The 20,608-nt window shown below is 43.7% G+C and overlaps 1 protein-coding gene and 1 long non-coding RNA gene across 13 annotated transcripts; one reads left to right on the top strand and one right to left on the bottom strand.

Annotated features, from left to right (window-relative positions):
• The first annotated feature begins 898 nt into the window (after positions 1-898).
• On the top strand, positions 899-19,638 carry M1AP (meiosis 1 associated protein). Of its 12 annotated transcripts, none has more exons than XM_086890062.1 (11): positions 3,198-3,444; positions 3,492-3,565; positions 8,186-8,463; positions 10,703-10,885; positions 12,435-12,609; positions 15,645-15,818; positions 16,324-16,474; positions 17,008-17,149; positions 17,670-17,876; positions 18,397-18,552; positions 18,729-19,638. In XM_086890062.1, exons 1-11 carry the CDS (start codon positions 3,218-3,220, stop codon positions 18,870-18,872), a joined length of 1,911 nt encoding a protein of 636 aa, XP_086746188.1. In that variant the 5' UTR covers positions 3,198-3,217; the 3' UTR covers positions 18,873-19,638. The 12 variants fall into 12 exon arrangements, with proteins under 12 accessions (XP_086746196.1, XP_086746193.1, XP_086746188.1 ...); XM_086890066.1 differs by having other exon boundaries at positions 3,220-3,444; positions 18,394-18,552; XM_086890069.1 differs by having other exon boundaries at positions 3,241-3,418.
• LOC147652855 (uncharacterized) lies at positions 9,794-13,859 on the bottom strand. The gene is made up of 2 exons (XR_015287065.1): positions 13,667-13,859; positions 9,794-12,850 (listed from the first exon to the last, which is right to left on the bottom strand). It is a non-coding gene; the product is annotated as an uncharacterized LOC147652855 (long non-coding RNA).
• Positions 19,639-20,608: the final 970 nt, after the last annotated feature.

Raw genomic sequence — 20,608 nt, 5'->3', positions numbered from 1 at the left:
AATAATTATATTTATATATCATATACATAATATGTCTATAATACAATATAATATATGTATATTATCTATTATCTATTATCTATTATCTGTTATCTATTATCATCTATTATATATTACATATATATTCTATTATATATTATATATTTCATATATATCATATATCATATTAGCTACAGGGATAATGAAATCACTTGGGCAGGGAAGCATGAACACGTCAGATAATATAATATATAATATAATATAATATAATATAATATAATATAATATAACATAACATAATATAATATAATATAATATAATATAATATAATATAATATAATATAATATAATATATAACATAACATAATATAACATAATATAACATAATATAACATAACATAACATAATATAATATAATATAATATAATATAATATAATATAATATAATATAATATAATATAATATAATATAATATAATATAATATATAATATATTTATATATTAGTATTGTATTATTATAATATTAATATTATGATATATGATTATTTTTATATAAATCTAACCTTATCTAATCTAATAAATATATTTAAATATATTTATACCTATACATTACCTCAGATTTCAAACCCAAAATGTTCACTCTGTCCCCTATAGTTTACCTCACATCCCTCCCCCAAAAAATATTCATTCCATCCCGTAAGCAGATTTTTATCCTTCAAATTTTCCCTACTTATCCCCTAACGACAACCTCAATTTTCACCCCCCAAAATACCACCTATTAATCACATCAATTTTACATCAAAGTTTTCATTTCTTCCAGCGCAGATAACTCAGATTTTATCCCCAAAATGTTCATTTTATGCCCTAAAATTGGCCGATTTCAGTAGCGGGCGCTCGCCACAGGGGGGCAGCACCGAGCACTGCGCATGCGCCGCTGCCTTTGTTCCGCCCCACCCTTAATCATGGCCGCCACGGGAATTCGCCTTTTTGGGTGGATTTTGGTGGATTCATGGCTTAGTTTGATTCGGTTTTTATTCTTTTCTGAAGGGTTTTGTGTGGGTTTGGGGTGGTTTTTTTGGGTTGTTGTATCGCTGAGGCATTGGGGGCTGCAATTCCTGGTTATCACCACGAGGTGGAAGCAGCGACTCAGGTGAGGCCGCGATCCCGGACTTTATTTTTTCTTGCCTTTTTAAATCTTTTATTATTTTAATTTATAAATACAGAAATTATGTTTGCCCCTTTAAAACCTTACGGTCCTATAGGCAGAGCTTTCTTATATCCTAAAATCCTGTATACACAGCGCACAAGGCGTTTTGTTTTGAAATTAAGTTTTATCTGTATTAATTTGGTCGATACGTATAAAGACAAGGAACTTTAAAGGTTTTAATATTTATTCTCACATACACACACATTCCCTGTGAGTTTTCAGGTATTTTTGGGGCTGTAAATCCCCTTTCTGTGTGGGTCCACCTGCCCACCTTGATTCCCTACTCATCCTTTCCCTCATGTCGCAATGGAGCTGAAGCCAAGAGAGAAAATTTAAAGAATAAACTGGAAAAACAACCCCAAAACTCAATAACTCACTCTAAAGTAAAAAGATTTGCCGATGTTTACATACATCCAGTAAAAACATTCCATCTAGAGAAATCCTGGATTTCCTGTTGCATTCACTGAACTGGCACAGCTGAGAATTGATGCCATTAAATTTTATTTTCCAAAATACACAATTACCTCTGGCCACCTGCTTTGGCCCCACTGATGTCCACTGCTTATAAGTAATTCCCTTCATTAATTAGCATTCTATCCCAATTAGCTGATGATTTCTTGCTCTCACCTGGCCCACATTCTTTAGCCCTTTAATCATCTTTTTCTCAGACTTTCCAACTTTCCAACCCTTAATCCTTTCTGCATCTTCTTGTTCTTCCAGAGTCCTTGAAGGGCCATAAATTTACAATCCCAGATGTCAAATCTTCCAGCTCCCTTTGGCTTTAATTGAGGCTTGCTGGGGTTAATTTTGGCTAATTTAATGTTTGAAAAAAATAAAAACAAGTTTCACTATTTAAAGTTTTAAGGGAAGTTTAATAAGGGATAAAAAGGGCAATATCCAGCACTGGGGTACCTTGATAAAATGTCAGAAGCACACTATTAAAACATACAAACAATGTTCTTATGTATTTTTACATTATATAGGTTAAATGCATATTAATGAGCGTTATATATATTCAAATATTTCTGTGGGTTTACATGTTCTGGGAATTCTTTTGTTTGATTTTAACCTTTGACTTGTCTGCATGCTGTCCTGTGGATTAGATCAATATATTTTATTTCTTCTCGAGGCTCCATTCTGTTGTTTTGACACGACCTAATAACTGGACAGTCCGTAGCAGTTTTTCTTCTCCTGGTGTCCTGGTTTTTGTCACTGTTATCACTCAGATAAGATAGTCCAGAAATGTGAGAAACAACATAGCTATTTCACACCATTATCTGATTAGTTACACAGATAAAAGCATTTTAACATACTCTGTATTTTATTATTATGCTAAGGCCTAATATAGAATAGAATAGAATATATTTGTAGATAATTTATAATATAAAATATATATTTCTATTATGTTATAATATATAAATATTATAATAAAAATAATTATATATTATATTATATTATATTATATTATGTCATATTATACTATATACTATATATTATATTATATATTATATTATATATTATACAATTATAATTATATAATAAATATATAAATTATATAATAATATCCTATTATATAAAATATAATATAAAATATATAATATCTATAATAGATGTATAATATAATGTAATGTAATGTAATATAAGTAATATAAATAATATTTAAGTATTTATAATATTTACATGATAAGATTAATAATAATAATAATAATAATAATAATAATAATACAGATTATACTATACCAAACCAAAAAGCAGTTAAAAGGAATTACAAATTGCACTAGATAAGAACCTTTGTGATCGGTAATAACTTGCATAAGCAAATCGATAAATGCGAAAGCCATTTAGGGAATTTGTCATTTATAACATTTGGCCGATGGGACGGTGAAAACAAAAACAATTTACCCGGTGCTGGCTGCGATGGGAGGATCACAAAGTTCCTAATTTAATTCTTGAGGGTTTTTTGGGAAAGGAGAACGATTCCCGTTTTCCCGAGCGACCCAAACCCGGGGTGGCGGGGAGCGCTCTCTGCGCATGCGCGGCGGCTCCTCTTCCCCCCCCCCCCCCCCCGCGATCCAGCGGGATTTCCCCCCCCGGGATCCAGCCGGATTCCCCCCCCCGGGATCCATCGGGATTCCCCCCCCCCGGAATCCAGCGGGATTCCCCCCCCCCGGGATCCAGCGGCATTCCCCCCCCCCCGGGATCCAGCCGGATTCCCCCCCCCGGGATCCAGCGGCATTCCCCCCCCCCGGGATCCAGCGGCATTCCCCCCCGGGATCCAGCGGCATTCCCCCCCCCCGGGATCCAGCGGCATTCCCCCCCGGGATCCAGCGGCATTCCCCACAGGACTGGGGCCAGCACCGGGAGAACGGCCCCGGCCAGGTGGGTGCGAGCCGGGATGGCGGCATTGGCACGGGAAGAGCCCCGGGATGAGGGGGTTCGTCCCGGGATCGCCTGAGGGGCAGCGGCACCGGGCAAGGCCCGGCCCAGCCCGGGCACGGCGGCGGGAATTGGGCGGCCTTCCCAAATCCCTCAGGGAATGCCTTGTCCAGGGTATTCACCCTGAGGTGAAAAACACCATCATTAATGGGTGTTAATCATTAGCTCTCGCTTCCTCTGTTAAGTGCACTTAAGGCATCCAAGCACAGCAGCCTCGGGCACTGGTAATGTGGAGCAAACTTGAAGGAAAATGTGAGGAAAATCCCGATTCGGGGGTGGAAAGTGCACCTTAGAAAACAGAGACCAGGCAGAGGGGTTTATTCCTGGTTTTGCTTTAATTGTAGCACCAAAATTCCCCGTTTGGTTGGGGGGAAAAGCTGGACCCGGTGCTTCCCTCCCCATCCATCATTCCCACAGCGTGCAGCACTGGGAAGAACGGATGGCAGCAAGGAGTGATGTCCAGAAAACAGGACGGGATGTGAGGGAGCCCAGCAAAACTGCTGGTTTGTCCTGACACCCCTGGGGCTTGGCCACCCTTCAGGCACATGTGGCTGTCCCAATCCCAGTACAGCCCAGTACAGGTGTCCCAATCCCAGTACAGGTGTTCTAATCCCAGTACAGCCCAGGACAGGTGTCCCAATCCCAGTACAGCCCAGGACAGGTGTCCCAATCCCAGTACAGCCCAGTACAGGTGTCCCAATCCCAGTACAGGTGTTCTAATCCCAGTACAGCCCAGTACAGGTGTCCCAATCCCAGTACAGCCCAGTACAGGTGTCCCAATCCCAGTACAGGTGTTCTAATCCCAGTACAGCCCAGTACAGGTGTCCCAATCCCAGTACAGGTGTTCTAATCCCAGTACAGCCTAGTACAGGTGTCCCAATCCCAGTACAGCCCAGTACAGGTGTCCCAATCCCAGTACAGGTGTCCCAATCCCAGTACAGGTGTTCTAATCCCAGTACAGCCCAGTACAGGTGTCCTAATTCCAGTACAGCCTGGTACAGGTGTCCCAGTCCCAGTGCAGCCCAGTATAGCTATCCTGACCCCTGTAGAGTTGTCCTAATCCCAGTACAGCCCAGTACAGGTATCCCAGTCCCTGTACAGCTGTCCCTGTCCCTGTCCAGTTTTCCCAATCCCAGTACAGCCCAGTACAGGTGTCCCAGTCCCAGTACAGCCCAGTACAGTTGTTCCAATCCATGTCCAGCTGTCCCAGTCCATCCCAGCAGAGCTCTCCCAGTCCCTGCAGAGACTCGAAAGCCAGAGCCACCTCGGCACGTCCTGGTGTTCCAGGTGGGACATGCCACAGGATTTCCTGTGGGACAACACTTTCCTTGCTGCCAGGATCCAGCCACGAGTGAGGGAGTGCATAAAGCTTTTAAAAAAAAACCACCCCAAAACAGGACAGGAAATATGAATATGGAAATGTCACAGTAAGACTGAAACTTTAGACTCGAGGTCACGTCCAGGGTAGAAGAGTTCAGGTTGTAGGAGCCATGGAAATGCAGGGAGCTGGAGGAGAATTCCAGGCTGCTCCAGCACGTGGGTGTATCCCAGGATTTTCAGCCTCGGTGGTGATTCCCTCTGCCTGCAGCATGTTCTGCCCATGAATTATGCAGGTTTTTATCCGGTTAGTGTGTGTGTATTGACACGGTGTCATCCCAGATTCTTAATCAAGATGCCAGGGAAGATGGAGCACCTGCCCCGTGAGGCTTCATTAGCCGTGCCCATAATCTGATCACAGAGTTATTACAGTTCCTATAAAGTTTAATTCTGGGAATTCCAGCCTGTCACTCAAGTACCCTGATGACACAGCTCTCGTGGTGGGGTTTGAGTTGGCTGTTCCTCCACAGGAGCACCTGGGAATTCTGCAGGATCTTGTCCTTGCTTCACACCCTGGTGAAGGTTTTATTATTTTTATTCATTGTTAGTGATTCAGGGTTTTAAAATGCCTTTTTTTTCTAAACTCCTACAGTTATAGTTCCTCTTCTTCTGAGAAAAAAAAAACAGAAACCTATAAAGGTTATAATGAGTGATTTTAACACTAATATAAAGCGACAATTCTCACTAAGGTTTGATGATTTTATGTCAATAAAAGCACAAGTCTAAAGCCATTTATTTATGATTGATTATAGCACTGATGAACAGAGTAACACATAATATTTTCTATTATATAGGGTCTGGAATAATTTTGTTTTCAGTAGCTTGATTTTCTGTGAACTCTTTTGCTTTTTTGCCTTTATTCTTCTGTTCATCCTGACCTTTTTAAACAAATACCTTCCTTTCTAGACTAGATGGAAAAAAGGATTCACACCAGAGGCCATGCACACTGCACAGCCAGTTTATTATCAAGTAAACCCACTCATTTATGCATCTTGATCTGTTTTTCACATGAGAATATTCCTGTTTCCCAGGGTTTGGAAGCTTACTCTGAAAATGGCACCTTTTTAAACCAATTATCCTTATCCTCTTTAACCAGAGGCTTTGGTGCTACGCCTTTTTAGACCTGGATATTATTTAATAATGTTTTATTTTAAATAACAAACTAAGCACGTAGGATGATGTGCAACTGCAGAATGTCCTCAGCAGTCACAAATCACTCACTGTAAAGAAATTTCCTCCCTGCCCCTTTCTAGTTGTGCACAATTTGTGTCTGCTTGCATTGAGCAAAATGCACATCACCAACCCTGACACCTCTGTTTTATTGAGCAATAACTTCATGTCAAATCAGCTGCCAGAACTCGCAGTTTGCACAATTCTCACGGAATTGTGCTGGGATCCCTCGGGATGGGCTCAGTCAATGCCTAAATGAAGATGTCATTTTACCACAGCAGCCACTTCCACAGAATTCCTCCTCTCTCCAGCCTCACTAGAGCTATAAAAGAGGTCAAATATTGTCAAATATTGTGCAGAGAGATGCATAGAAATTGCATTAATATTGCTAAGCAGAGATTAAGGCACCACAGTTATGAAGAAATTCAGTTGGTAAGGAGCTGATGAGGGATCTATTTTAACAAAACAAATTTAAAATAAGCATAGTCCTGTAGAGTGCCAAGAATGAAAGAATTCAGTTGAAATTGGAAAAACTCTGCTTCAGCATCAAAGCTCGTTTTCCTCTCTGAAACCAATGCAAAGGCCCAACTCCTGTGGATTTCTGACAGGATGGGATTTGTTTCCTTGTTTGAGAAAGCTCTGGGGGCTTGCAGAGTTCAGTAGCATTGAAGCCTCATCACAAACAATTCAGACAGACAAGTCCATTCCCAGATTCAGCGATGTAATTGAGTAAACTCTGCTGTAAATTGAAAAGCTCCAGGAGAGACACTGATTAAAGTGGTGTTTGGCAGTTTTTCATTTGAAAATCAAATTATACCAGAGGACTAATCAAAGCAAGATACCTCCATGATCTATATCCTGATTTATTACATTTTCATCAGCTTTGAAGTGTTAACCTCAGTTTTGAAATTCAGGCTGTGATCATTCTTGTTTTGCCTGCACTGACAGGCATCTTAAGGAATCCTAGAAATTCAGATTTATTATTTTTTTTGTCTGATAATTCTTCAGCCAGATAGAAACTCTTCTTGTTCTTCCCAAGCCTCACAAAGTGCTGGAGGCTGTAGGAAATGCAGTATCTTGTCTCCTTGGAGACCATAAAAGAGCTGTTTGTGTGAGCTGAACACACCACACTAATGACAGGCCTGGGTTCTGACAACTGTGTAAATCCAGGTTTTCTTCAAACTTTTACTAATTCTGCTGGGAAGAAAACTGTAGGAAGAAGAAAAATATCTTAGTTCATATCGAGGAGGTGTGTGCAGTTATACCAACACTTTTTTTGAGATATTTCCTGTATCTTTAGAAACAGCACTGAATGATTTGCATGGATTTAGTGAAGAGGGGATTTTAGAAAGGCTCTTTGCTCACAAAGTGAGGAATTTATTTTTTTTTAACAGGAAAATGATCTCGTGCTTAATGCTGAAGGGAGATGGGGTGGGGAACAAATGTCATATTCAAGGCCTGTGGAGGAGCTCATCCCAGATGTTTGACACTCTGAAGGACAAAAGTTGGTTCTTCACACCCACAAAGTAAAATTCATGGATGTGCAAGATTTTCTTGCTGTATCCTGCTGGCTCCTTTGGCTTTTCCAGTTACTTATCTCATGCTGCTGGGGGGGGAAGGAACAAGGACTGTTCTCCCCAGGGTTTGGGTGCAACCTCCAGTGCAGAATTAGGAATTAGGAGGTGGAGGTCCCAGTTTTGCTTTGCAGCAGTTGAGGGATGCACCAGAGCCAGGCTGGGGGATCACCTCACACAGCTGCCAGCGTTTGAAACTGCTCCAGCTGCTCCTGTAAGAGCCTCTCTGCCGCATTTTTCATTAGTAAAATCACTCTGTTTCCTGACCACATGCGCTTTGTGTGGGTTTATCAGAGTATGGACAGCAATTGGTTTGGAGAAAAAGGATGTAGGAGTCTAAATTATTACTGAGCTGTGCTTTCAATGGGACATCATTTTTCTTTTCCAGTGGGAAAGGGAGAGCCTCACTCATTGCTGTTCTTTATTTATTTCTCCCCTTCAGATGCATCACCGTGCCCACGTGCAGAAGCCATGAATTCCAGAAAACTACCCTCAGAACCACGGAGAATTTTTCCTGCTGCTAAAGCCCCCAGCCAGCAGCCATCCCGAATCCTGGTGGTGGATGTCACCTCCCCTTCCTGGGCCAACACTTGCTCCGTGCTCTCCGAGGCTCTGGAGAACGTCCTGTGCCTGGCGTGTGGCCTGGCAGGGCCCTGCCGGGTGCCCCTGCTCAGCCTCTACATGGTGCAGCCCCAGCAGGAGTGTCTGCTGCCCTTCACGGTATGCCCCAGGAAAAGGAAAAAAAAAAAAGTTATGATTTATATCTAAATTCATATCTAAAAATCTGTCTGCAAATTTATGTCTAAAAATCAGCCCCGCTCAGAGCGATCGTTTCGCGGTGAGTTTTGTGAAAGGATAAAGTTTAAAAGGAGGAGTGGCATTTTTGATCTGTGAACCTGATAAATTAGGTTTTGTGCTCTTCCTTCCTAAAACTTCTGTTTTGGAGCACCTTTTGTGCTGTGCTGCTTCTCTGTTGGAATTATCACACACAGCTCCAGCTGTAATAATTTGGACACTGGACAAATATTACCAATGTGTGACAGGTTCTAGATATTGAAGGGGAAAGGTGCAGAGTTAAAATATCTGTGCTAAATTTGAGAAACATCCTAGAATCACAGAATTATCTGGAAAAGTCCTCTAAGACTAAATCAAATTCTAAAACTAGCACTGCCAAATCCACCACTTAACCATGTTCCTAAGGGCCACATCCACACAGATTTTAAATACAAAGATCCAAGTCAGTAAGAACAAATATTGCTCTCATTTAGGGCTCTGCAGAGGAATAAATGTAGGTTGAGAATGAGTAGCAGCTCTGCAGTAATAGTTTGGGAATACAAATATGCATCTTAAAGTTCACAAGAATTTTTGAGTCATCCTTGTTAGAGACAATAATCACACTGAGCACTCCCATTTACTCAACATCAGTGTAAACACACAGGATTAACCCTTCCACTTTATGCAGCAATGGTGGAAACATTCTGAAAAGTTTTGGCAAGCCTTCACATCTTGAGAAAGAAAAAAGAAAAACAGAGGTCAAGAGTGAATTAGCAAATGTGATCTGCAAGAAGACTCTGGCTAATGGTGGTGTTTATTTTGTAGGAAAGGTTATAGATAATGTGACAAGGATAATTTTATGACTGCTGCTCCTAATCAGCTGTCTTTTTTGTTTAAACAACAATTCCTCATTTTGATTGTCACAGTTTTTAAAGACAGAGAAACCCTTAGATCAGTGTTTTGTTTTGTTCATATCACAGGCTATTATATTTCACTAAAGTACCCCTGTGTCATTAAAAATTCCTTCCAGAAAACCATCCAGTTTTGATCTGAAGACAAGATGGGTAATCAAGTACTTCCCTTGATAATTTCATCCAGTGGTTAATAACTGTCATTGTGAAACCTGTACCTGGTTCCTAATTTGCATTTATTTGCTTTATCTTCCAGCAGTTTCTTAATATATATATAATATTATATATATATATATAATATAGTATATTATTCTTTTGGCTAGATTGAAAAACATGCTTGTATTTTATCCCTTCTTCTTCTAAAGAGAAGTAGGCCCCTTCTCTGTTCTGGCTGGTAAATCAAGTACAAATTATAAGTTTAATAATAAGTTTAAATATAAAAATTTATAAAAAATATAAAACATTTTTACAGTAATTTTAATTATTTCCAAGCCGTTCTTTGTATTCACTCTGCTGGGGTTTTTTTGGGTGTTACATTCCAATAGCAGACATCAGCTGTTGTACTGAAGCTGCTTTTCAGATCTGTGTTTGCTTGTCAGACAAATCATGAAGTCAGGAAAGCCCCAGAACTGAAAATAGAGATGGGGAGAGTACATGGGGAAGTGTCACACACACTTACCCTGGTTTTAATCTTTACTCAGTGCTTGTTTATGGTTTTTGTTCCCACTGCTCCCCCCAGCTGGAGAGTCCATAAAGCTTCCCTGGAAAGGGCAGGGAGGGCAAAGAAAGAGCAGCCAGAATTCAAGTAGATAATTTTAGGGGGGAGCAAATGGTGACAAGATAAGAAATCAGCATTTTAGAACTAAAAAAATGTAATGCAGGACTGAGTAAGGACTGAGCAGAGCCTTTGCAGGTTCCCACTCAGTCCCACTGAAAGCCCACTGTGCAAACCATGGCTCAGGGGTGCTTCAGTGACCAGAGCTCCACACACCTGAAGCAAACAAGTCAAGTGTTCACCTGCTGCCTCTTCAGTGGGAAGGTGACCTCTGGCAGCAGGATCTTGTATTGCTCTAAATAAATTTAGTAGAGTTCACTCCATATCTTTCCTGTGGCCACAATGAACCAGGTGAGCTGCTGGGTCTGTCTCAGCTCTGAGCTCTTGGTGAGGCTCAGGTGAGCTGACATCTCTGTGATCACCAACCTTCCTCCATATTGTGGAGAGGGATTTCGTGCTGTTCACCAGCCTTTCCTGCTCCTTCAACCCTGTTTTGCAGCAAGTGAAAGAAAACTTTGCCCGAATTCAAGGCTGCCTTTCGGAGCTCCGCTCGCTCCCGGCTGAGGGCTGCTTCCCGCAGGGGGGGAACGGAGTGGTGCAAGCTGTGCAGGATGGATTGCAGCAGTTCAAGCAGTACAGCAGGCACACGGCAGCAGGAGGCTCCACAAACACTTCTGTTGAGGTAAGAAAATGCTGTGGAGGGAGTGGGTGCCATCCCAAATCATTTATAAATGCACGTTTATAAATGTGTGTTACGTGTGCAGTGAACAGGCAGAATGGTTTAGGCATTCAGCACTCTGGCTGTTTCAGAGATCCACTGAAATGCTGAAGGAAGATACCAAGTCCTCAAATCCCTCTGGACAGATTCCTGTGGAAAAGGGGAGACATCTAGGGAAATCTGATAGATTTTGGTGGACATTGGTGGCTCTTTTCAGCTCTGAATGTGTGGTTTTGCATAAAGGGGAGGGAAGCTGATAATCACACAAGAGAACAGACATGTGAATGCAGAAAGCAGAGCAAGGTTCACAGGAGGAAGTATATTCTTTAAGCAGTGTCAACTGACATGAAAGGACAGGGGAAATTGAGGGGAAAGGACTCGCACAGAAATGGTGTTTTCCTCTGGACAGCAGAAAATATCAGCTCCAAACAATCTTGCATTTCAGATTTCCCAGGCTCAGGGTTCACCTGTCAGTCAGAAAAACCAAACTGAGATTCCCACAAGTGAAATTTGCCAAGCCTTTCTGCCTTGTTTAGGTCCTCAAACCCTTCCAGAGTCTCACAGAGTCACACTGTGATCAGGCTGCAGTTGACACTCCCAGTGTCTATCCAGGAAACTTTTCTACTGATTTTCTGCTTTCCTTGGGGCTTTAAGGTATTTTCCCTGACCATTTGAAAGGTGATTTGTGCTTTAACTCTAAAGGTTGGAACAAACAGAGCATGCTTTGGAGACAAAACCTTTTTTGACACACAACAAAATCCAGGACATTTTCTAGTATACTTGAAGGAACAAGCTGCATTGAAAATTAAGTTAATCCATGGATGTAAGGAGTTTTTACTCCCCTAAGCAATCCTTGTTCCTCTAGATTATGCAATTTCATTGTACTTCTTTTTGCAAGGGGATGTAAGACATGCTGCAGGGACAGACAGGAGGGAGTTTTACTAAAGGCCAAAAAGTTCAAGAAAAAGGTTTCTTTCTGCTTCAGATACTTAAGTGATTGCAATTTCCACCTCCACCCCCACCCTATCACAAGCATTTTTTTTTTATGCAGAGTAAGTTGAATTTTTTGTTTCCTTTTCTCAGTATCAGACCAAAGCCGGGTGGTGGGAATCACACCTACTGCTGCTCTCCTTGGAAATATCTTCAGGATGGACTGTATATGTTAAAAAAATAAATAAATTCCCATTCAGCTTTCAAGGGAGAAGGCCAAGTTTAGTCTATTTGAACTATAATTAATGTACAAGTCACTTTTTACACACAGAGACTCAGTGATGTGAAGCACAGAGCACAAAACCTCTAGATGTTCCTCCAGTGAACCTCTCAATCCATTTCATATTGCCTTAAATGTGAGCCAAAGCTCAAAAACAAAATTTCTTATAAATCTGCTTTGGAATAGATGAGATATTTCAGCAAGATTTCTCCTCTCTCCATAGTGAGACCAGTGCTACTCAACATCAGCACCTCTCAAGAGAGAATTGGAGTAGAGGCAGCTTCTCCATGCTCTGTGTTTCAGATCACAATTTTGACCAGCCAGCCCAGCAGAGAAATGGTAAAGCAGCTGGAAAAGAAGTTACAAGACGTAGACCTGGTGAGCCTGCGAAGAATCCAGGTCATTGAGGTTCTGAAGAGAGATTTCCTGGAACCTGAGGACGTGGAGCAGTGTGTGCCAGCAGAGGAGCCCGGCAGTGGTGAGTGGAAGGCTTTTTTAGGGAAGTTACAGCTTTGGGCAGCACAGCAGCCACTGGTTCTTGCTCTGGTCCAACATCTGCCACTTCCCTTTGCACCATTTAATGTCCCTTAGGTCAGAGGGATTGCTGTGCCTGCAGGAAGTTTCTTCACAGCACTTCTCTGGGGCTTGTGGAACTCACAGACCTCGGGTATTACTTCAGCTCTTGGTGTTATTTAAAATTCATGTGTGATACAGCTTCACTGTGGGAGGTTAAAGAGAAAAAGGCATGGAGTTATGTGGGTAACTCATTCTGAGCAGGAGAAAAGCAGCAGCAGTAGCAGCAACTGTATCAAAGACAGAAAAACAGTTAATTTAGAGGCTTGGAGAGTGACAGTAACTGTTCCCAGCAATGAGAGAGGATTAATAGGGGTTATTTCTTTTTTTTACTGAGGGACAGGCAGTGTTATCTAGCTCTTGCTGTTCATTTTCTTGGGTGGTCGCAGTAGCAAAGTTCTGCACAAATTATCACAGTAGAGACTGGGAATCCTGCAGGGAGGCCTTGGAAGGCTCATGTCCACAGAGGAGGAGATGCCCTGTGCCTCTTTCTCACAGGGCTGCTTTAGGGAAGGCAAAACCCCACCATATTATTATAAAAAGAGGATTTTTGTGTAGCTTTTTCACCCATTAAATGGAATAAAAACATTAATGTGGACATAAAGGCCACTGACATGGCAAGTGATGAAATTCTGATTTTCTGAGTAGATGAAGTATTTGGTCTCTAAGAAAAGCAACGGAGGATGAATAGGTCAGATAAATGGAAAAAATAGCCCAACTGGTTTTTGATACCTATTGGAGCTCCCTTCTTCTGCTTCAGAAAAAAAAAAATCCATTTTATTATTAAAAAAATACAATAAAGAGCATTGAATTTGCAAGATCCAGCACACAGGAAGTGCAAGATTAGTGCTGTGTTGAACTAGAAAATAAATATTGTGATGCAGCACTTAATCAAGAGTTTCATTTGAAACCGAGGATATTTCTTCCATTAGTTTATTTAGGGGTTATTTGAACCTACTTACATTTTTAATACCCACAGCAAGATCAGGATATCCCCTCCACAGGCTTATTCCCAGGTGAGTGCAGCTGGAAAAGACTTCAGTGGTTTGAAAGCCCCACATTGGCAAATCTTAGAGCAGCTTTGAACATGCTCAGATCTCAGAATCAGAGCAAACTGATTTAACTAAACCCCACAGAGAGCAGGACATTTGAGGTGGGAATAATCTGGGGGAGTAACCAACAAGATGCTTTGGCCTTTGGATGGGCTGGTCTCTAATTGATAACCTGAGAACTATTATTATCATTATCATTATCATTATCATGATTTAGTTATTATAATAATTACAATTATTTATCTTCCCCTGCCCCTTTACACTCCCTGAAAGCAGCTGAGCCTTGCCAGACCTTTTGCTAACAAAGGTTAATATTTGCATGTGCTGGAGATAACTGGTCCCAGCTATTTCTGTTTGATAAAAACAAAAAGCAAGTCCTGCAGATGAATCACTAATGCCTTTTTTATCACCACAGCCCATCTTCTGCAAGTCCCAGGGCTCCTTTCTCTATGTGGGCTCTGCTCTCCAGAAACTTTGAGACCCATTGCACAGGAGATGGTGGCACCCCAACCTGTTTTTCCTAATGAATGCACTGAATTTCTTTTAAAATTGTCATGTATTGTGCCAGCTGCAGATGTGTAAGTGATTAAATATCTATTACAGAAGAAAAAATTTAAAAATAAAAAAAAAACCAACAAAACAGGGAAATATTTATTGAGGGAAGAACTAAAGCATTTACCAGCCCCAAACACAAATAATTTCCCTTGTCAGCTGTGTTTTGCTGTTTGTAAAAGTCAATTCCATGGATTTCCTGGTGCTTTGTCTTCTGAGCTGTTAATGCCCTTTTCAGTGCACATCCCTGAGAGAAGCCCAAGTCTAAAATCTGCAGGGAATGCATCCAAAACAGGATTATCCTGCAGTGGTGAATCCTGCAGGGAAGTGGGAGCAAGGCTCAGTGTCAGGACAAGGGGCAGTTCATGAAAAGCAGCTTCCAACTAAAATACAAAAGAAAAAGAAGTAAAGAACTAAAAACAAAAAAAAAGGAATTAAATGTCCTTGCAGCCAGGGACAGTCAGAGAGGATGATAAGGGAAGGTTTTTAGCAGCAAGGGCTATGTGAAACATCTCCTGTTGTGAGTGGGAGTTGAGTCTGCTTTGCTGCAGAGACACAACCAACATAATCTCTTCCTCAAGGCTGGGAGGTGGGGACAGTCAAAAGGTGTGTCCTGCAGAGCATTTAAAGAATTACAATCATTACAGTAGTCCTGGATTATTTGCCAGCTAGAAATTAATTCATCTCTAGGGGTTTTTCTTTGGTTTTGGGTTGGTTGGTTTGGTTTATTTTAATGCATAAGTGTATTTTTTGCCAAATGGCATTAGAATTGCTAATGCATAAAGAAAAGATTTCTCAGTGTGGATGGATGTAGCACTGTTTTTTAATCCCCCTGCTGGCCTGGTAAACACAAGGAGGGGAAAAAGGCTATTTCTATTTATTCATCTTCTCAGAAAGCCTTTCCACATCCTGGTTGCATGGTAAAGCTATTTGTGCTACCAGACTGTACCGTCTGTGTTTACAAGTGGTTATATTGCGTGTCTTATGCAATTTGTAAATTGATTTATTTTTTCCCTTCACTTTATTTATCCCATTCTATTTTTATTTATCTGATGGACTTCACACTAGCTTCTCATCTATATAATAATACCTTTGAGGTATTATTTGTGGATGGTTTGGAGGTGGTTTTTTTGGGTTTATTTTGTTTATACCCTGCCTAACTCTGCTGTCCAGCTGACATTTCTCCATGCTTAAAAGTTGTTGCTACATCACATCACATTTGTCTGCACCTCCAGCAAACGAGTTTAATAATTGCTGTATATGAGAAACCAGATAAATCTTTTCAATGGCTGAAAATATTGCTGCTTTTTCACCTATTTTTACCTTTTTCCTGCAGATATGGCAATCCTGGGAATGGACATTGAGGTGCAAACTGTAGAGGACAACATCATCAGCCTGGAGATGCTGTTTAAAACGTGGCTCCATGACCATGGCACAGAGAGGGAACAGCTCCATCTCCTCCTTCCCTCAGGAGGTTTTGGCCACGCTGCTGCACCCAAGAACACCTTAAGTATTTCATTTTCTCTCCCCTCTGCTCCCCTTGGAGGAGCTCCTGAATCCCTCAGCCATAAAGGTTACCCAGGATTGTCCTATGGGCACCTTCCCTCCCTTTTAGAGACCCAGATGTGAGGTCTGTGAATAACTTGAAAAATCATCAGGCTTAGAAAGCTGCTGCTTTGCTGCCACAGCTGCTGAGGCTGCAGTCCTTTCCATTCTGCAGCAAAAATGTGCCTGGAGGGGCATGTGAATTTACAGCCATGTGGTCAAGGTAAAAAGGAGCCTTTTACATCTTGAGAGTTGAAAAAGACCTAAAAATTGCATTCAAAACAAAGGCTCTGTGCCAGAGCTGCACTTAAATAAAGGCTGTCTTGCAGAGGGACTTGAGGACTGGTTGATGCCTTGTGGCAAGCTTTAGTATTTCCCTTCCCCCGAGAGTTGCCAGAAAATGTTAATTTTTAAGTGCTTTGAGCATGTCACGTGCTAAACATTGCCAAAAACCATTCTCCTTCTCCCAGTGTGCCTGAAGTGTGATTTGCAGGAGAGGCTGCTGGACCCAGCCCTCCTTTCAGGGACAGCTGATGGCACTGGGAGAGCAGCAGATCCCAGTTCTCCCTGGCACATGGCAGCCTGGCCATCCACAGCTCTGCACAAACTCCGGGTGCTAAAGTGAGTGCTGCTCTTGTCTTCCACTGGATTAACTGGGAGAGGGTGTAAGAAAAGCTTCACTTTCCTGTGTAGCATCATCCTGGGGCCTGCTGACATCACCAGGAGGCTCTGGAGTGCTGGTGAGCCAAATTCTGGTGTGAAAAACCCCCAGATCCATCGCTCTTCCTCCCATGGAACAGCACAGCCCCACATGCAGACCACGGTCACACCTGGTGTCACCACAGCACTCAATGAGTGTGACACCACAGGAGTCATTCTTGCAAAAGTTCTTTCGCCCCAGTGAAATGTTTTATTGCAATAATTCTGCTCTCTCATTACCTAATGAGGCCACAGCAATTAATTAGATGTCAGAGCCTAAGCAAAGCCTCAGAGTGTTGTGATTTTGCCTAAGAATTTGCTTTCCTGGCAGCAGTTCATGGCACAGAGCAGAGCACAGAGATGCTGATCTCTTTCCTGAGATTTATTTATGGGAAAAACAGTATAATTTCTAAGCTGTGCAGTTGTTCTTACAATGATGAGCTGTATCCTGGCAGGGCTCTGAAGTCTGAAGGGGTCTGTGAGTCTGTCCTCTATGGGCTGCCCTTCATCATCAAGCCCACAAGCTGCTGGCAGCTGGACTGGGATGAACTGGAGACAAACCAGCACAGCTTCCATGCTTTGTGCCACAGTCTCCTGGTGAGTGTGTGAAAATTGCAGTGATGGGGACGGATGGCCAGGGAAAGGAACAGTGAGTGCACACCTTGTAACATCTGGCTGGCTGCAGCAGGAAACATTTTAAAAGCTGCAACTTCATCTCATGGGCCAGAGTTGGGCCTGTAAATCCTTCCATCTGCTGGAAAGATGCTACAGCTTTTCACACCTTAGAGGAGACCCTCAAACCTACCAGAAATTAGTGTTGGGAGGTATGAAGTACAAATGCTTTGTACTACTAGACTTTTGTGACTTTAACAGCAAAAATAATTAATCAAGGCTTGCACTGTGGAGAACTGGCCATTACTGACAAGCTGTAAACCAAAATTGGGTGTTTTTCTCAAGAACTGACATGCTGAAAAACAAAACAAATGCCATACTGTCCTCAGCCCTGCTGCAGAATAGTTTCCCTTCCCTGATGCGTGTGTGCCTGCCCTGAGCCCACAGTGACAGTGCTGAAGGAAGTGGCTGTTGCTGTTGTTCACACCGGGATTTTGCCCTTTAGAAAAGGAAGTGGATGCTCTTGGCCAGGCATGAGCCCCAGAACACTGTACCAAACTGGAACGTGGTGGTGCATCCCTACTATGTCATCATCCCCTCTGATTCTGCCACTCTCCTGGTGAAAGCAGTGGCCATCAGAGAGCTCCTGCTGCCATCAGCCTTCCCAGCCCTCCTGGCTGAGCACCCCGATCGAGTCAGGGGCCCCATCGAGGTGAGTCACTCATTATCAGCTCTCATTATCACCTCAGCAGATAAAGAGAGAAGGAAATGGCTGTGACAATGTCAAGTGACAGCTGGAGTGTGATGGAGCACTCCAAAACTCCTCCCCAGCAGACAGCTTTCTCCATGGACAGCAAACACCTGTCCTTTGGAGAAATGTTGTGTGTCTGTTGGGAGGAAGAGGCCTTGGGAAGCGGTGTTGAGGGTGACAGTGCACCCAGAAGGGGTGCTCCAGCTTGTTGGCTGATTCTGGGCATGGGAAAGGGTAGGACTGCATCCTGCAAGGGAATGCTTAATTCCATTAAGATCTGTTTGGAGATGCTTCTTCTGTACATGGCTAAGAGTGTTCCTTATGGGTTGCAGCACAGCCAAAAATCCCTTTACCTTTCACTGCAGGGTGGCTTGGAGTGTCTACAACACTGTCCCTGAAAAAGAAACAAAAAAACCCCACAAACCCCACAGCCTCCACCTGTCACATCCTGTAGCAAACTCAAGTTCTTTCTTCCAAGCAGAGCGCTCTGAACAACTTGGAAGTGGAAGTTGCTTACAACCCCTTGCACCTGAAGAGCAACCTCTACAGATACCTGAAGAGTTCCTTGTACAAACCTCCCCACCGGCAGCAGCCCCAGCCCCGGGAGCAGCGCCCGGAGCGGCACCAGCCCAGGCAGGTGAGTCCCTGTGTGTGAGCAGCCTGGACGGGGTCTGATGTCCCCTCCTGGTCAGATTCCAGCAGACTGTCCCTTCCTGGTCAGATTCCTGCAGGGGGGCTGGGTGTAGAACCAGCAAGGCGAGCACAACCAGCACCTCCTCCCACAAGGGTTTGTGTTTTCTCGCTGTCTTGCAGCCTCAGAGCAGAGCCAAAGCTGCAGTGGCTCCCCTGCTGATGGCTCCCTCTCCCCTCCAAACATCCAGACCAGCAGCAGCAGCCAGGAAAGGCTCCTGCGAGGGCTCCCTGCTCCACAAGGAGTACGAGGAGTTCCTGCAGTGAGCACCAGGACCTGTCCCTGGGCAGCCACAGGTCCTGGTTCAGCAGCTGGCCGGATGTGGTCAGGCAAGACACCGAGCTTGGCCTTGGTCAGACAGGCACTTCCCATCGTTTGTTCCTCCTTGTTGTTGTTTCACGGTTGTGTTCGTCACCGAGCCAGTTCTGCAGGAAGTTTGCTGCTCGGGGACCCCCTGTCCAGAGATCCAGCTGTCCCCTGCAGCAGCAGCAGCACCACGTATTTCCTGTTCTTGCCAGCACACGTCACCAACCTGCCTCAAATTTGGGTTTCTGAGATGGGACTAGCACAGGCCACAGATCACACATCGCTGTCAGCAGGGGCAGGAGAGCTGCAGGCAGGGCAGGGAGGAAATCAGACAAGACAGGCAATTGTGCTGAGCTGCCCTCATCCCACAGCAGCAGGTTCAGTGGGGTGGTTGAACAGGAATGAAACAGGGCTCTTGGATTTAATCTTAAAGCCTGGAGGGCTGCTCTCCCAGATGATTTGGTTGCTTCCAAGATCGACCTCACTGTCCAATGCCCCAGCTCATGGAAGGGGGTTGGAGCAAATGCCAAGCCAGAGCAATTCCAGAGAATTCCTGCCCACATGCCAGCCTGTTTTTTAGGTGCCCCTGGCACAGCAGGAGCCAAAGGCAGCTTGACCAAGCTGAGGAGGCTCTCACTGAGCCCCCGATGCCAAGCACCAGCAGAGTTTGTATTCTACTTACTTGGTTCTGAAAAACTCTTTCAAAATAAAGTTATCCTCCACGGAGTTCACTCTCTGCCTGTGGTTTCTGATACATCCAGCACTGCTATCCCACCACTGAGCTGTGCTTCCTGGGAAACAGCTGCGGGTGAGCAAGGGCATGAGGCAGGCACCACAAACCCATCAGAGCCATCTGTTCCCCCTGGCATCCCAGCTCTGACAGGCCCAAAGGCATGGGCTGGCTCTTCCCATGCCCTGGCATCTCATCAGGCATGTGCTGGGGCAAGACACCAAGGGCAGGTGCCATGGAAGACAGGGCAGACACCCCTGCAGGCACAGAGATCTTTTGGTGCAAGAAGGAACTCACAAATGGCCCAGCCCAGGGCCTGCAAACCAGTCAACAACATAAAAGTTGACAAAATCAGGTTTAGGGATGGGGCAGCAGAGAGGAAACAAAGTTTTCCTCTCTCAGATTTCTCAAAACCCATGAGACTTTTTCCCTTCTCCTGTAGCAAAACCCCAGTGGAGGAGAGCACCCAGCAGAGGGGAACAGCCACAAATTGTTCCTGGCCACAGCTGAGCTTTATTTTTACAGGACTGAGGCTTCCCCCTGCAACCTGGGCATCAGATAAATGACCAGAGCTCATCCCTTTATCACCACCTCACCAGCCTGGGGACCTGAACCTCCACATTTCCCTGACAGTTTGGCTGTGCTGGGGCTGAAGTTGTGCTTAGCCCTCTGCACAGGTACAGCACAGTGCTGCCTGTCACCTGCCTGTTCTGTCACTAGCAACAGGCTGCTAAACCTGCACAAGTCACCAGCAGCCCCATCCAGACATGGGGACAGCCAATGCCAGCATGCCTGGCCTGGCCCCACACAGAAAGGACAACCTGGTTTTTTACTGGGAAGGTTTCTGCCCAAGGCTGGCCACACAGCAGTCACCCAAACCACACCACAGGGATCACAGATTTTGCAATTAAAGTCAGTGAGATCCAGACTGGGCCTTTCCAGGCCTTCCAAAGCAGCTGGGAGCAG

Source organism: Cyanistes caeruleus, chromosome 5 (assembly GCF_971803275.1).
Source record: "Cyanistes caeruleus chromosome 5, bCyaCae1.hap1.1, whole genome shotgun sequence".
Taxonomy (NCBI): Eukaryota; Metazoa; Chordata; class Aves; order Passeriformes; family Paridae; genus Cyanistes; species Cyanistes caeruleus.
This window is presented reverse-complemented; position numbering and strand designations above follow the sequence as displayed.

Bases quoted from the DNA above. Each gene is read 5' to 3' on its own strand.
- M1AP (XM_086890062.1), top strand. From the start codon at position 3,218: ATGCGCGGCGGCTCCTCTTCCCCCCCCCCCCCCCCCGCGATCCAGCGG. The intron at 15,819-16,323 runs GTATTTCATTTT...TCCTTCTCCCAG, and splicing joins TGCACCCAAGAACACCTTAA to TGTGCCTGAAGTGTGATTTG. The intron at 16,475-17,007 runs GTGAGTGCTGCT...GTATCCTGGCAG, and splicing joins CACAAACTCCGGGTGCTAAA to GGCTCTGAAGTCTGAAGGGG.